Below are 12580 nucleotides of genomic sequence, written 5' to 3' on the forward strand. Positions count from 1 at the left end.
TAGCCTGCCAAGTGTTTTTCTTTTATTTATCCTTTGTGATCTTCTGCCGTACCAAACAATGAGATGAAAGCTTCTATCCCATGGACTGCTGATAGAGAGGCTACTGGGATAGAGGGCTCTGTGGCATGAACAATCAATTTAATCAGAGTCAATCTAATAAACTCCCTATAAAGGAAGCTATTTTTACTAAAAATAACACTGTATAATTGTATTATTAATTTGTTATTAATGATTCTGTATTTATCAAATGTAATACAAAAAAAAATCATATATGTGAATATAATTATTTTTTTATTTTTTTACTAATGGTCCAATAAACACTGAAATCTGAATTTTCTAGTTATTATTTAATGGGCAAAGATCCTTTACTATTACACTAGCACCAAATTAGAGGGATATGTTTTATTTTTTTACCACCTCAGTTTGCAGTCATTTAAATCCATTACGATAAATGACCGAAGGGTCAAACAAATAAAGACGGTAATAAGTAAATGGCGTGACGGACGGACGCAACAACAGGTGATCCTGATTCCCGGGCGACGACGCTGCGATCGACAAGCCGTCTCGGCCAATCAGCCGGCAGGGACCGCGGTGAACGCGCCAATCGGAGGCGGCGTGTGGGCGTCGATCCTCACCGACTGCGGTGTCGGCGGCGGCGGCGGCAGAGGAGCCAGGACACACCGGGACACCGCGGACCGACAGGCAGGTCTCCCCGCCACCTAGGAGGAGAAGGGCTTCACCACCGTCGTACAGATAAAAAAAAAAAAATACAACAACAACAAACGTGAGTTTATTTCCACGCCGTTTGGACCGTGCGTTTGTGTCTGCGCGCGCGTGTTCACGGAGGATTAGTTTTCCGTTTTTTTTGTGTGTTTGTGTTTTTTTGGACCTGCCGCGTTAATACTTGTTAGTCCTCCGTGAACGCGGTGCTGCTGCTTCTGCGTAACGTCCAGATTAAACACCGAGCCTTTCGGCGGCTCAACTCCATGTGTAATCACACTAGAAGGACTATGCTGTAAAATAAGAGTAAAACACCGTGGGAGGGGGGGGGGGGGGGTAGCACACAGGCCCCTGCAGGAATGTCAAGTGTTAACCTGCGAGGTGAATTCATTAAACTTGGAACAATATGGTGGCTGTGAGACACACTGCTTTGGATGTCAGGGGGCTACAAAGCCTCGGACGTGTCAACGTAGACGTCACGTAGCGCGGCCGTAGAGGATGTTTTTGTAGCAGGTGACGCACCACAGTGGACTTTGACTGTGTCGTAAACGAAGGATTGCGCCTCGAATGAACAGTATGAAGTACTTTGTTCAGGTGTAACCAACAGTTCATGGTGTTACGTCACTTAGACTTTACAGCTCGATTTGTGCTCTTTTTTTTTTTTTGCCCATTGGTGATGTCTTGAAGTCAAAATCTAATAAATATTTTCTCTTTTCAGGTGATCGCCGCGGTCGTTTATTGGAACCCAAGCAGAGCTTTGAGCGCCGGAGCGGAATTTGGACGCCGTCCCCTCCCCCCCGGAGGAAAGATGGGGAATGGACTGTCCGAACAACCCCGCCTCCTCTCCAACGTCTCGTTCTTCCAGTCGTTTCACATCGCCATCCTGGGCCTGGACTCGGCGGGCAAGACCACCGTCCTCTACAGGCTGCAGTTCAACGAGTTCGTGAACACGGTGCCCACCCGGGGCTTCAACGCCGAGAGGGTGAAGGTGTCCCTGGGCGGCCGCCGCACGGTCACCTTCCACTTCTGGGACGTGGGCGGCCAGGAGAAGCTCCGCCCCCTCTGGAAGTCGTACACGCGGCGCGCGGACGGCATCGTCTTCGTGGTGGACTCGGTGGACGCGGAGCGCATGGAGGAGGCCAAGACGGAGCTCCACAAAATCGCCAAGACCTCCGAAAACCAAGGGGTGCCCCTGCTGGTGGTGGCCAACAAGCAGGACCTGAGGAACTCCTTGGGGCTGGCGGAGATCGAGAAGCTGCTGGCGCTGAAGGAACTGGGGCCCGCCACCCCCTGGCACCTGCAGTCCACCTGCGCCATCATCGGCGACGGGCTCAGGGAGGGCCTGGACCGACTCCACGACATGATCCTGAAGAGGAGGAGGGCGCTGCGGCAGCAGAGCAAGAAGAGATAGGCGAGGGTACGACGAAGACTCTCCGGCTGTTACAAGTGAAGGATGCTGTAATCCGGGGTGGATTACTGACACTGCTGCAGGTTCAAAATGCTGAGTTTTATCAGTCCCCCCCCCCCCCCCCCCCCCCCGGTCCGGGGTCTCGTGGTGACGCTGTCGATCAAGAAGTGACGGTTTAGAGGAATACAGTACGAAGATGCGAAAGGTTCGGACATGTTGCGCGACGAAGAGCTTCGTGTGGATTACGTGGCGGCGCGCCGGGGGGGGTGCGGGGGGGGGGGTTCCGGTGTTGCGGGAGGGCGAGAGAGAAGTGAAGGATGTTTCATGAACGGATGTTCCAAACAACATTACCAAAAAAGTAATTTAAGAAAACTAGTTGAAGGTTTATTTGGTTAATGAGTGAACGTTGTCGCACCCGAGGAGCAAACTAATCTTTTCACAGTGCCGTACTTTATTATGTGTAGTTCATTTTATTTTATTTTTTTTACACTGGACTTTCTCCTTTTTGAAGGAAAAGTATTATCGTGCGTTATTGCATTACTACCCATTTGCTTGCTGTCTCATACATCAAATCTGTTTTTCAAAGCACTTTAGAAAATCTCTTCTTATGAAGTTTACAGTTTCTAAACAAAATAGAGCATATTGTGTGTGGATTTTACAGAAATCTTTGGGAAAGATACACATGTCATTAGACAGGTTATGCCTAATAAAACATATTTAGCAATGTCCACAGTGGTATGCAGTGTTTATTATTTTATTCGTGTTTCCTCAAAGGTGTTAGCCGGAGCTTTGAGAGGCTGGAGACCGTCCAAGAGGGACGTCTGTCCATTTGTCTTTTGTCAACGTGACACGAAACCAAGTAGAACACCGTGCTCTAGTTATCACTCTGGGGAAAAAAAAAAAAAAAATGTCCTCGCTTTCGTTTCACGCCGACTTGCACAATGAGATCCTGTTGACACAGGCCCACGCCCCAAAACCTGACGGTCCACGTCTTTTGAAAAAAATGTTCCTGACGTCACGTCCGAAATGAAACTTTGTGCCTTTATTTTTTGTTTTTTTTAAACGTTTTTGTATTAATGAAACCCGCAGCGTTCGCCTCTCACTCGCCTCTGTGTGGATCGCCGCCTGATGCGCTGACCATACAGAGCGGCACATCCGATGGCGCCACATCACACGCGGCATCCACATCCCCCCCCCCCCCCCCCCCCCCTCCCCGCCGTGCACATCGATGAACACCAACGCGAGGAAAACAAAATAATGCAGCGCTCTGCGGCGGGGAGAGGTTAAGAGAGGCAGCGGAGCGAGGCCGTCACAGAGAATGCAGTCGGGGCGGTCGGGAGGCCCGATCCGAATGTGGCCCCGGTGCATTAACGCCACTCCTCCCCCCACTCCCCCCCCCTCCTCCTCCCCGCCCACTCCATTCCTCCTGAAACAATCAAATATGTGTCAAGAATAGCTCGCAGGTCGGGTCACATGACAGCCGCCGCTAACCACACAACTACCCGCTCCAGATAGAAGTGATAATTGTGACCTTGATGTGGGGTTTTTATGCCGTGTCTCGGGGGGAGGGGAGGGCGGGGGGGGGGGGGTATGCGTTTGAAAATAGAAACCATGCGCCGTTAGTGTTCATTTTCACACATTTGTTTGACTTTAAAGCTACAGCAGGACATGATTGAGTGTTTTGTGGCTACTATGACTTTGGATAGTTCCAGGCAGAGGTGGGAGGTGGGGGAGGGGGGGGGGGGTGAGGGGGGGGGGGGGGGCATGAGTATGGCAAGCGAGTGAGGAAAATGACACTGATGTGTCCCAGCTGGATATCTGAACCCACACTATTGACCCCCACAATGCCCCATTTTTGTCAAAAGTTGATGAATCATTTATGTGTGTGTGTGTGTTTGTGTGGGGGTAGAAGGGGGAGGGGTGGGGGGGGTCCAGGTGCCTCTTCCCGACGTGTTTGCTAAGGAAGGAAACTCAAAGGGCAAAGGAACATTCGCACTTTTCCAGATACTACTTCCTTTATCCTCAGAAAACCACGTCAGCTGTGTGTGTGTGTGTGTGTGTGTGTGTCTGTGTGTGTTTGTGTGTCAATTAATAGGTCATTTCCTGCTCCACCTTGTTCGTACTCGGGCCATTTCTCTCAGGGAACTCCTGTTTGTTTTGTGTTATGTTTCTACGTGCAGAAACAGCTCCCTCACGTCCAAAGTCTTAAGTGAAAGGTGCATTCGGGAGGGGGAGAGGGGGAGGGGGGTTTGAATCTCCTGTCCGGGGGGCCCTGACCCATTAACCTCGGGACGGTGTCTTATTCGGAGGAGTTTCCGTCCCGTTGCTGCTGCTGCAGAGCGCCGCGCTGGAGATGCGCCTGAGGCCGGATGGGGTTTGTTTGGCAGCTGTTTTCCAGGCCGAGCACTGAACACTGTACAAAATGTTCCACGTTGTTGCGGAGGAACGCCTCCCCCCCCCCCCCCCCCGCCCGCGCTGTAAATCCACCTCGTCAGGCCTGACTTTTAATAATCTCTCCTCAGTGATCGTCGGCATGGAGACACCCTTCAAACACTGTCGGCGCGCTGCAGTGACACAACTTAGTTGACCTGACGGGTGACTCTTAAGAGGCTACAGTTTTAAATTAGTCTTCTTTCTTATTTCAACTTAAAGTTATTCCATTATTATTATTTAACCAAATAAAGTTATAAATATTCTAATCCGAACAACAATTTTTATTTATATATATATACGTATATATATATATATATATATATATATATGTGTGTGTGTGTGTGTGTTACATATAACATGCAATATGTTAAATCACATTTGTTATTGCATCAACACGCTGTTTCATGACCTTACAGGGGCTTCTGTACTATAAAGCTCCACATATAGTGACATAACTCGGTGTCCTTCTCTATATCCCTACATCACCTGCAGTAAATTAGATGGCGGGCAGTAGAGGAAATACCACAGATGTCATGTTGGGAACTGCAACTAATAGTGACTCAGCGTGCTAAAACAACGTATCTCATGAGAGCTGAAGTCTTTTCGCTGTATTTCTATTTTCACACAAGGACCACAAAGACAAACGGGATAGAGCAAAGAATGACTTGTGGCTCCACAAGATGCTTTTGAAGTAAAAAGTGATCCTTGCCGAGTGTTCCACTGAGCAGGAGATGAAAGGGAAACTGGACCGGAGCACGTATGCGTGTTGCGAGGTGGTGTATGAAGGCCTTTTCTTAACCGTGACCCCCAAGACTACGCTGTTCACACTCAAATGCCCGGATTCTCTGAATGACGACTTTGGGAGCCTCTGGGCGTGTTGGGGCACAGAGGGAGGTGTATTTCAAAATGGATTCCATAAAGCTCTTTTTTTCATGTTGTGTCAAATTGCACAACTTCGCTTTCCCCATGAATCCACCCCCCAGAGGGTTCTCCCACTCTGCCGAGTTTGTAGATGAACCCCTGAGTGTACTTTTAAAAGAAGACGTCGCAGCACAGGCCCGTTTACGATGCAAGGTTATCATGACGGCACTCATTTCTCTTCCCCGGGTCTATTCAGAGCGAGTGGCCTATTTACATGTGAATTCCTCCCCGTGGCCCTGCAGCCTCGCTCAAAGCAGCGAACGGGGCCACCTGCGAGGGGAGGAGGGGGGGGAGGAGGAGGAGGAGGAGGAGGGAGACGCTGTTTGAGGAGCTGGAGAAGTGCACTCCCGTGTTCTTTGGTGCAGAGAAGAGAAGCTGGTTTCATTCATCCCTCAGGGTCCGTGCAGACAAAGAGGGAGCCGAGGCAACGCAGGCCCAAAACATCTGAGTGCTGATCCTCCGTCAGCCGTTAGAAACGTGACAAATAGGACCGTTTTTTCCCCCATTTTAACAAGTAGTGTCTATTTTTGAAAGATTACATTTTAGGGTGGTGCCATGCGGGGATGTAAACTTAAACGTCTCCACAGTGACTGTTGGTGGTCTGCTGCACACATCAGCACATGCTAAATGGTTAGCACATGCTAAATGGTTAGCACTGCCGCGTTGTCGAGGTCTTCCTAAACTCGTTATCTCGAAGCCTACTTTCAGGGATCACAGATCGAAACCCCACCCCCCCCGCCGCCAGTCATCTCCGACGTTTAGTCCCTCCACCCAGGGACCAGAGGAGGAGAGAGCGGCCAGGTGAAGATAACCGGACACAGAACAACAAGCTAATATCTCATCCTCCACTGTGACCTCCACTGTGTTCTTTAAATTAAATGTTAAAACAAGATTACGACACTGCAGCCATGCCAGGTTCTTTAAGCTAAATGCTAATGTCTGCATGCTAACTTACTTGTAATAAAATGATAGCATGTTGTAGTTTAGTGTGTAAAACCTTTGCAATATTCCCTATTTTATTAGCATGTTAGCGTGCTAGCAGTTCTTTATCAAAAAAACAGCACAGAGGTGTTTTTACCCTGCTTCTCTGCACCTGCACGAGGTCTCGTGTCTCCTCTCATGTTCCATCCTCGTCCCCTACCTCTCTCTCTCTCTCTCTCTCTCTCTCTCTCTGTCTCTATGTATCATTGTAAATAAACACCTCATAATTAAACCAATGTTGGTATTTTCTCAAATACAGTGGATTATAATCAATTCACTGTCCCATATAAGAGCCTGTTTTAAATAAATCCCTTTTCCCTGTTTCCATGAGCTAAGAGTAAAAGGCAAAAAGCAAAATAAAGAGAAGATGACATTTCGGTTGAATTTGTATTGAAAACTGACAGTAAACGGGTGAAATTATGAATTATTATAAGCAGTGACAAGTGTATGTGAACATGTAGAAAAGAGATCCTATTAACTATTATATGATAATAATAATAATAATGTACTACAACACTGAAACGCTTTAGGAGATATGTATACTTATATATAAACCAATAATTAAAAATAAAGTGGTATTTTTAGGTTTTGAGTAGAAGTAAAAAGATAAAGACTGCAGTCCTTTTGAAAGTACTTTTTTAATGATGGATTAATGAAGAGATAAACACCTGATCATTCTGATGAGTTTATTTCTCTGTAATGTTTTACATTACAAAGGGTGGGTACCAAATCTGTCAGTTAGTCTAATACTATAATAATAGTTGTAATAGTTCAATATTATTTGGGCAAAATATTCTTTGTTCTGAGCAGCAGTAATATTAGTCAAATTAGGCAAAATAAATCTTTATTATCTCATATACGTTGTTGCAATCAAATGCTCATTTGTACATAAAATGTAAACTAATAAAATAATAACACTGTCCAAAGTGGGATACAGGTTACAGTTAAGTTAAAGAAAGTCTAGGAACCGTATTGATGACCCTTCAGACATGTTGAAGGGAGGAATGAAAGAAGCATCTCGTCGATCCCTCAGTGGAAGCTGAGGCCTCTTAGTTCAGAGGTCGAGCGATGACATCATACTCTGAGGATTGGTCGGTTTTCTGCAGTGACATGTAAGTCCTGTCCTCTTGGTTTGGCGTCACTTTTTTCCTCGTGTTCCTTTGGAGAGAAGAAAGAGTGACACATGACGCGTTGTCTCAAGGTCTCCGCTGCATGGACGGAGTGATCCAAGCATCACATGATGAAGTGGGGACGTACCAAAGAAACATCAAGAGGACCATCATGATGATGTTCACAATGAGAGAAATGACAGCGATCACCATCCAGAGAAGCTCTGCACTTGGTCCATGTAGATCTAATGTTACAAATGACATAATGAAGATTAGTGTTATTAAAGCTGTGCACATTCAACCGGTGTTAATGATAAACACCAAAAATGACATCAATTCATCAATGGATTGATTTAAAATCATTACATCATAGCAGTTGGTGGCATTTCTATTAAGGCTGAAGGACATAATTACACATATTCTATTGAAATTGATTATTTCATCATAGTTCACATTTTCAAAACATCAGCTCAACAAATTGTTCTTTATATCCAACAATAAAGGCTTAATGATGTCAGTGATTATCTGTGTGTGTGTTTTCACCGTCCTGCTTCCCTGAGGTTAAAATGCGTAATGTTTGTTTCACTTCCCCAAATTCATTGCCGCTGAAATTCTCAACAAAAGTGTTGTTGACCAGCAGCGCACACACACACACACACACACACACACACACACAAAGGGGAGGACCTCTTAAAATGTTTACCTTCCACGGTCTCATTGTAAAGTAAAAGCACATGAAGACCCTTCAGACTGCAGCCTACTTACACTGATCAAAGGTTTCTTCATATCTTCAGGAAAACATTTTATACAAACTTTTAGAATTTGTGAACAGAACAACTTTTTTTATTAAACTATTATGTTGGTTGAAGCCAAATAAGTAAGAACAAAAAGTCCATTAAAAACAAAAATATTGAAAAAGGAGCATAAAAATCCAACAATCTCTCTTCTCTTTCTCTCTAAAGTTTATATGTTATAGAGCATTTGAAATGAATGACGCCACCGATTTCCCAACATTTAACAAGAACACCTTTGATGTTGTAAAACCAACCGACGTTTAGATAAACCTTCTACATGTGGAGAACCCTTTAGACGTCACAGAGTGAAGGTGAGCATGAAGGTCAGTGATACTCACAGGTCACATTCAGAGTGACCGTCTCCTCTGTAGTGATGTTGTTGGTGAAGCTGACCTTACAGGTCACATTGGTGCCGTGGTGTTCAGCTGAAGGGTTAAAGGTCAAAGTGGAGCTGCGTCTCCGTGTGACACAAGTCAGGTGCTCGGTCTTCACAGCAGTGATGCTTCCTGTGACGGGAGAGTCCTTCTCTCCTGCTCCTCTCCACGTCCAGGTGATCTCAGGATCCGATCCAGAGCAGAGACCAGGAGCAGTGCAGCTCAGTGTGGTCTGCTGCCCCTCTGCCAGAGGAGGAATCCCCACTGTGGGCTTCTGGGTCAGACCTGAAGGGAGAGCAGTCAGTGAGAGATGAAGATCAACACTCACTTCAACGCAACATTTGTGGAACTTCAAAGCTCCGTTCAGACTTTCAATACATTTGATTGTCATATTATATAAGTATATTTATTGAAGCTCTTCGTACCTTTGACAGAGATAGTTACTTTTTGCTTGAATGTTACTCCATCTTCTTTCCTATTTTTTAGTAAACTGTTAACTCTGAGTCGATATGATCCAGAGTCTGACTCAGTGAGGTCATTGATGATGATGCTGCAGTTCTTCAGACCCACATTAGGCTCCAGCAGTGAAACTCGTCCCCTAAACCCAGCCTGAACTCTCTTGTTGCCCTCGTTGGAGTGGAATATCATGTCTGAATCCCCACATTTTTGATTTGATGGTTCACATTTGTACCACACCAGATGTTTGGGTGTGAAGCCATCAGCAGTGGTGAAAGAACACGGTATGACCACACAGAGTCCAGCCTCTGCGGCTATTTCTCCTTCTCTGACCGTGATGCAGTACTCTCTAAAACACCAGGTTACTGATCCATCTGTTAATACAAACAGAGAAAAAAACAGGGATTTGGGTTATCTTAACATGATGACAGACCATTTCAGTTAAATAAAAGATGTGAGATAGAAACAGTGAAATACGTGATTAAATCTTGATAAAAAATATTTAACTTTGGACTGGTTGTGTTTTATAAGAAGGCTTTTTTCAGTTACTTTTTCTTCTTCACATAACCTTAAAACAAGTCAATATTTCTATTAAATATATAATTGTATATATGTCTGCCCCACATTGTCAAAGTGACTCAACAGGTGCTTCCATTGAGGACATCTATCAAAGCAAACTATTGACTCTCATGTCTTAATGTTGGCGTCATAACTAGATGATAATAAAGATGGTACCTGTAGCAGCAGAGATGCGTCTCACAGAGAAGAGCAGAGTCGCACAGATGAGAACAAACATCCTGATTGGACGATGGAGACAGTCCGTCTCTTTTCCTTTAACAAGAACAAACGTTTCAATGTGCTCATTAAAGTGCGGTGCCGCTTGTTTCACGTCTCGTGGTCTGGTTCTGCTGCTCCCTCCTCACCACGCTGATCTCTGCCCAGCGTCTCTGGACTCACTCTTCCTCTCTTCCTCTCTTCCTCTTCCTCTATTCCTCTTCCTCTCTTCCTCTTCCTCTCTTCCTCTTCCTCTCTTCCTCTTTGTCTTCTTCCTCTCCGACTCTGTTCTTCTTTGCGGAACAACTCATTTAAAGGAAGTTCCTTTTCACACTGCTAAGCCGTGCTACATATTCATAAATAAATGTGTATAAGAAACACATCTCATGAGTATATTTGGAGGTTTTGTCGCTGAAGCCAGACTTCAAAACATGGTTTTACTAAATCTTTATTCTACTGCAGTTTGTTGACTAAAAAAGCATAAATTGGGGGTGTTTAATGGGGACTTATTGTCTCTCAAGGGCATGCGTGAATTAATTAGACAAACCACCGGTGTAATATGTTAAAATACCAATTTTATAAAGAATATAATGTGGATAACTATTAACTTTAAAATAAAAGAACAGTAAAAAGGAGAAGTGCTGTTTGTGTCTGATAAAATGTGACACCTTAAGATACCAATAGTTAATCTCTCACCTCTACTTCTACACAGCAACGCACAATGTAACACATGCATGTGCACAGTGGGGGCAGGGTGCATGTGAGTTACTTGTATTATAATGATAATAATATCTTTAGTCTTTAAAGTGCATGAAATATATGCATCTTACTGTAACATTTTTGTTGCGACTGCAGGAGCGTTAATATTTGGGTAAATGTTTTTTTTAATTTATTGAGCAACTTCTATGTTGTGTTCTCAGAAATGTCTCTGAAGTGATGACTCATTTAAACATTGAGAATAGATTATGACCATTTCTAGCTGCTAAATGGCTTATTGTTTGTCTTTACCAGCTTCTGTGCTCTTCATATTAAACAATTACAACAAACTTGTCCACATTACTGAATGATCAAAGGGGAAAAAAGTTGGTTTTTGCAATTGCAAACTAATGATGATGTTCCAAACAAAAAGAGTGTTTTGTGTTTTAAAGAAGCCAAGTTGATTCTCTGAACACATATAAATGGTTCTTTAACTAAATTAAATGCTGACGTCAGCATGCTCACTCACTTACAAAATAATTCTAGCATGTTGATGTTTAGCATGTAACATCTTTGCAATATTCCCAATCGTTATTAGCATGTTATCAGTTCCTTATTGGTAATAAAATCACATAGCAGAAGGCAAATGTGAATGTTATTTGTTTTGGAGGAGTGTTTGACGATGTTTGACAGTCAGACCACAAAAAATTGGCTTTTGGAAATGAGAACTATATTTTATTAACTTATTAAATTCCAGATTCCTAACTTATCCACTTTGAAACAAATGCATTGATTATTATTGAACATGTATAATATATCTCTATCACTTGAGTAAAAGTAATGGTTATGTGTCTGCTTAATAAACAAATCATACCATAACATGTTTAATTTACATTTTTAACATTATTAAACAGGCAGCCTTATAGAATATAATGTAATCAATCAGAAAATGATTGGGGTGATTATAAAACCGTCAGTAGCCAATCGGCCTCACGCTGCGCGCCACACAGAACACTCGACGGCAAATTGTGCAATTGGCTTCATATTCATTTACGCTGACACTTTCCAGCCAAGCATTCGATTCCTCTCGCTCCCTCGGTACTTCTGCATCCGCTTCTGAGCCTGTTCTCCGAAATCATTGAGCAGTGTGATGTAATGTAATAAAACACACAGGGTGTTTCACACAGAGAGAAAGAGAACCGTGTGCCTTTCGATTTAGTTTTTTATGAAAACTCAACTTCTGCTATTTTCTCAAGGATGTTCACCTCTGCTTAAGTACTTTTTCCTTTACTTTAAGTACATTTTGATCACCTCAGCAAACACAACCCAATCCAATGGTGTCTCTGAAGCTTAAGGCAGTGAGGTGTTAGTTTACATCACTTGAAACAAACGTGTTTATTCAACATGTGGTGCGACTAAATCGCATGTCTTCAAAGCGGTAAAAAAAATGGCCGTGACGGAGAGGAGCAGGTGATCGATCAAATATTGGCGTTCAAGGTGTAGGAAATGCAATCTCTTTATATTGCATAAAAGTACCAATCCATGACAACACAGACTCAAAAGCGTTAAAATACGCCTAAATACACCTGATGAACAAGGAACTATTCAAAACCATCTGATGACATATTAAAACTTTTTTGTTTTTTTTACGCAACCCATGATGACTGTCGGGTGCCATCGGCCGTACAGTTGCTCAATCGTGTTTAATTCATGTCTGTTCATGGCTCCCTTCACAAGTTTGTGGATTTGAGCAGCAAAAGGTGTCTCAAATCTGCTGGAAGGTCTCCTTAAACGTTACAAACTGTAGCGACGAGGCACCGAAACGCGATCACACCGCTGGGCCTCAAGCAGGAGCAGGAACCAGCGGTTGCTTTGACGACCTGCGCCGCAAAGCGTTGTCACATCGGGTCTGTT

The 12580-nt window shown here is 44.1% G+C and overlaps 2 protein-coding genes across 2 annotated transcripts; one reads left to right on the forward strand and one right to left on the reverse strand.

Moving 5' to 3' along the window:
- Positions 1 to 592: 592 nt before the first annotated feature.
- Positions 593 to 2856, forward strand: arl4aa (ADP-ribosylation factor-like 4aa). Its single transcript, XM_062565685.1, has 2 exons — positions 593 to 784; positions 1439 to 2856. The coding sequence occupies exon 2, from the start codon at positions 1529 to 1531 to the stop codon at positions 2129 to 2131; it is 603 nt and encodes a 200-aa protein (XP_062421669.1). The 5' UTR covers positions 593 to 784; positions 1439 to 1528; the 3' UTR covers positions 2132 to 2856.
- Positions 2857 to 6847: 3991 nt separating this feature from the next.
- On the reverse strand, positions 6848 to 10153 carry LOC119198004 (sialic acid-binding Ig-like lectin 9). The gene is made up of 5 exons (XM_062565591.1): positions 9932 to 10153; positions 9166 to 9570; positions 8705 to 9025; positions 7721 to 7817; positions 6848 to 7621 (listed from the first exon to the last, which is right to left on the reverse strand). The coding sequence occupies exons 1-5, from the start codon at positions 9990 to 9992 to the stop codon at positions 7513 to 7515; spliced, it is 993 nt and encodes a 330-aa protein (XP_062421575.1). The 5' UTR covers positions 9993 to 10153; the 3' UTR covers positions 6848 to 7512.
- Between the last annotated feature and the right edge of the window lie 2427 nt (positions 10154 to 12580).

The sequence above is a fragment of the Pungitius pungitius genome, chromosome 11, assembly GCF_949316345.1.
Source record: "Pungitius pungitius chromosome 11, fPunPun2.1, whole genome shotgun sequence".
Lineage (NCBI taxonomy): Eukaryota > Metazoa > Chordata > Actinopteri > Perciformes > Gasterosteidae > Pungitius > Pungitius pungitius.

Coding starts and splice junctions, on each gene's coding strand:
- arl4aa (XM_062565685.1), top strand. CDS start 1,529: ATGGGGAATGGACTGTCCGAACAACCCCGCCTCCTCTCCAACGTCTCG.
- LOC119198004 (XM_062565591.1), bottom strand. CDS start 9,992: ATGTTTGTTCTCATCTGTGCGACTCTGCTCTTCTCTGTGAGACGCATC. Junction 9,571..9,931: donor ACGCATCTCTGCTGCTACAG/GTACCATCTTTA, acceptor TTGTATTAACAG/ATGGATCAGTAACCTGGTGT. Junction 7,622..7,720: donor GTCCTCTTGATGTTTCTTTG/GTACGTCCCCAC, acceptor TTCTCTCCAAAG/GAACACGAGGAAAAAAGTGA.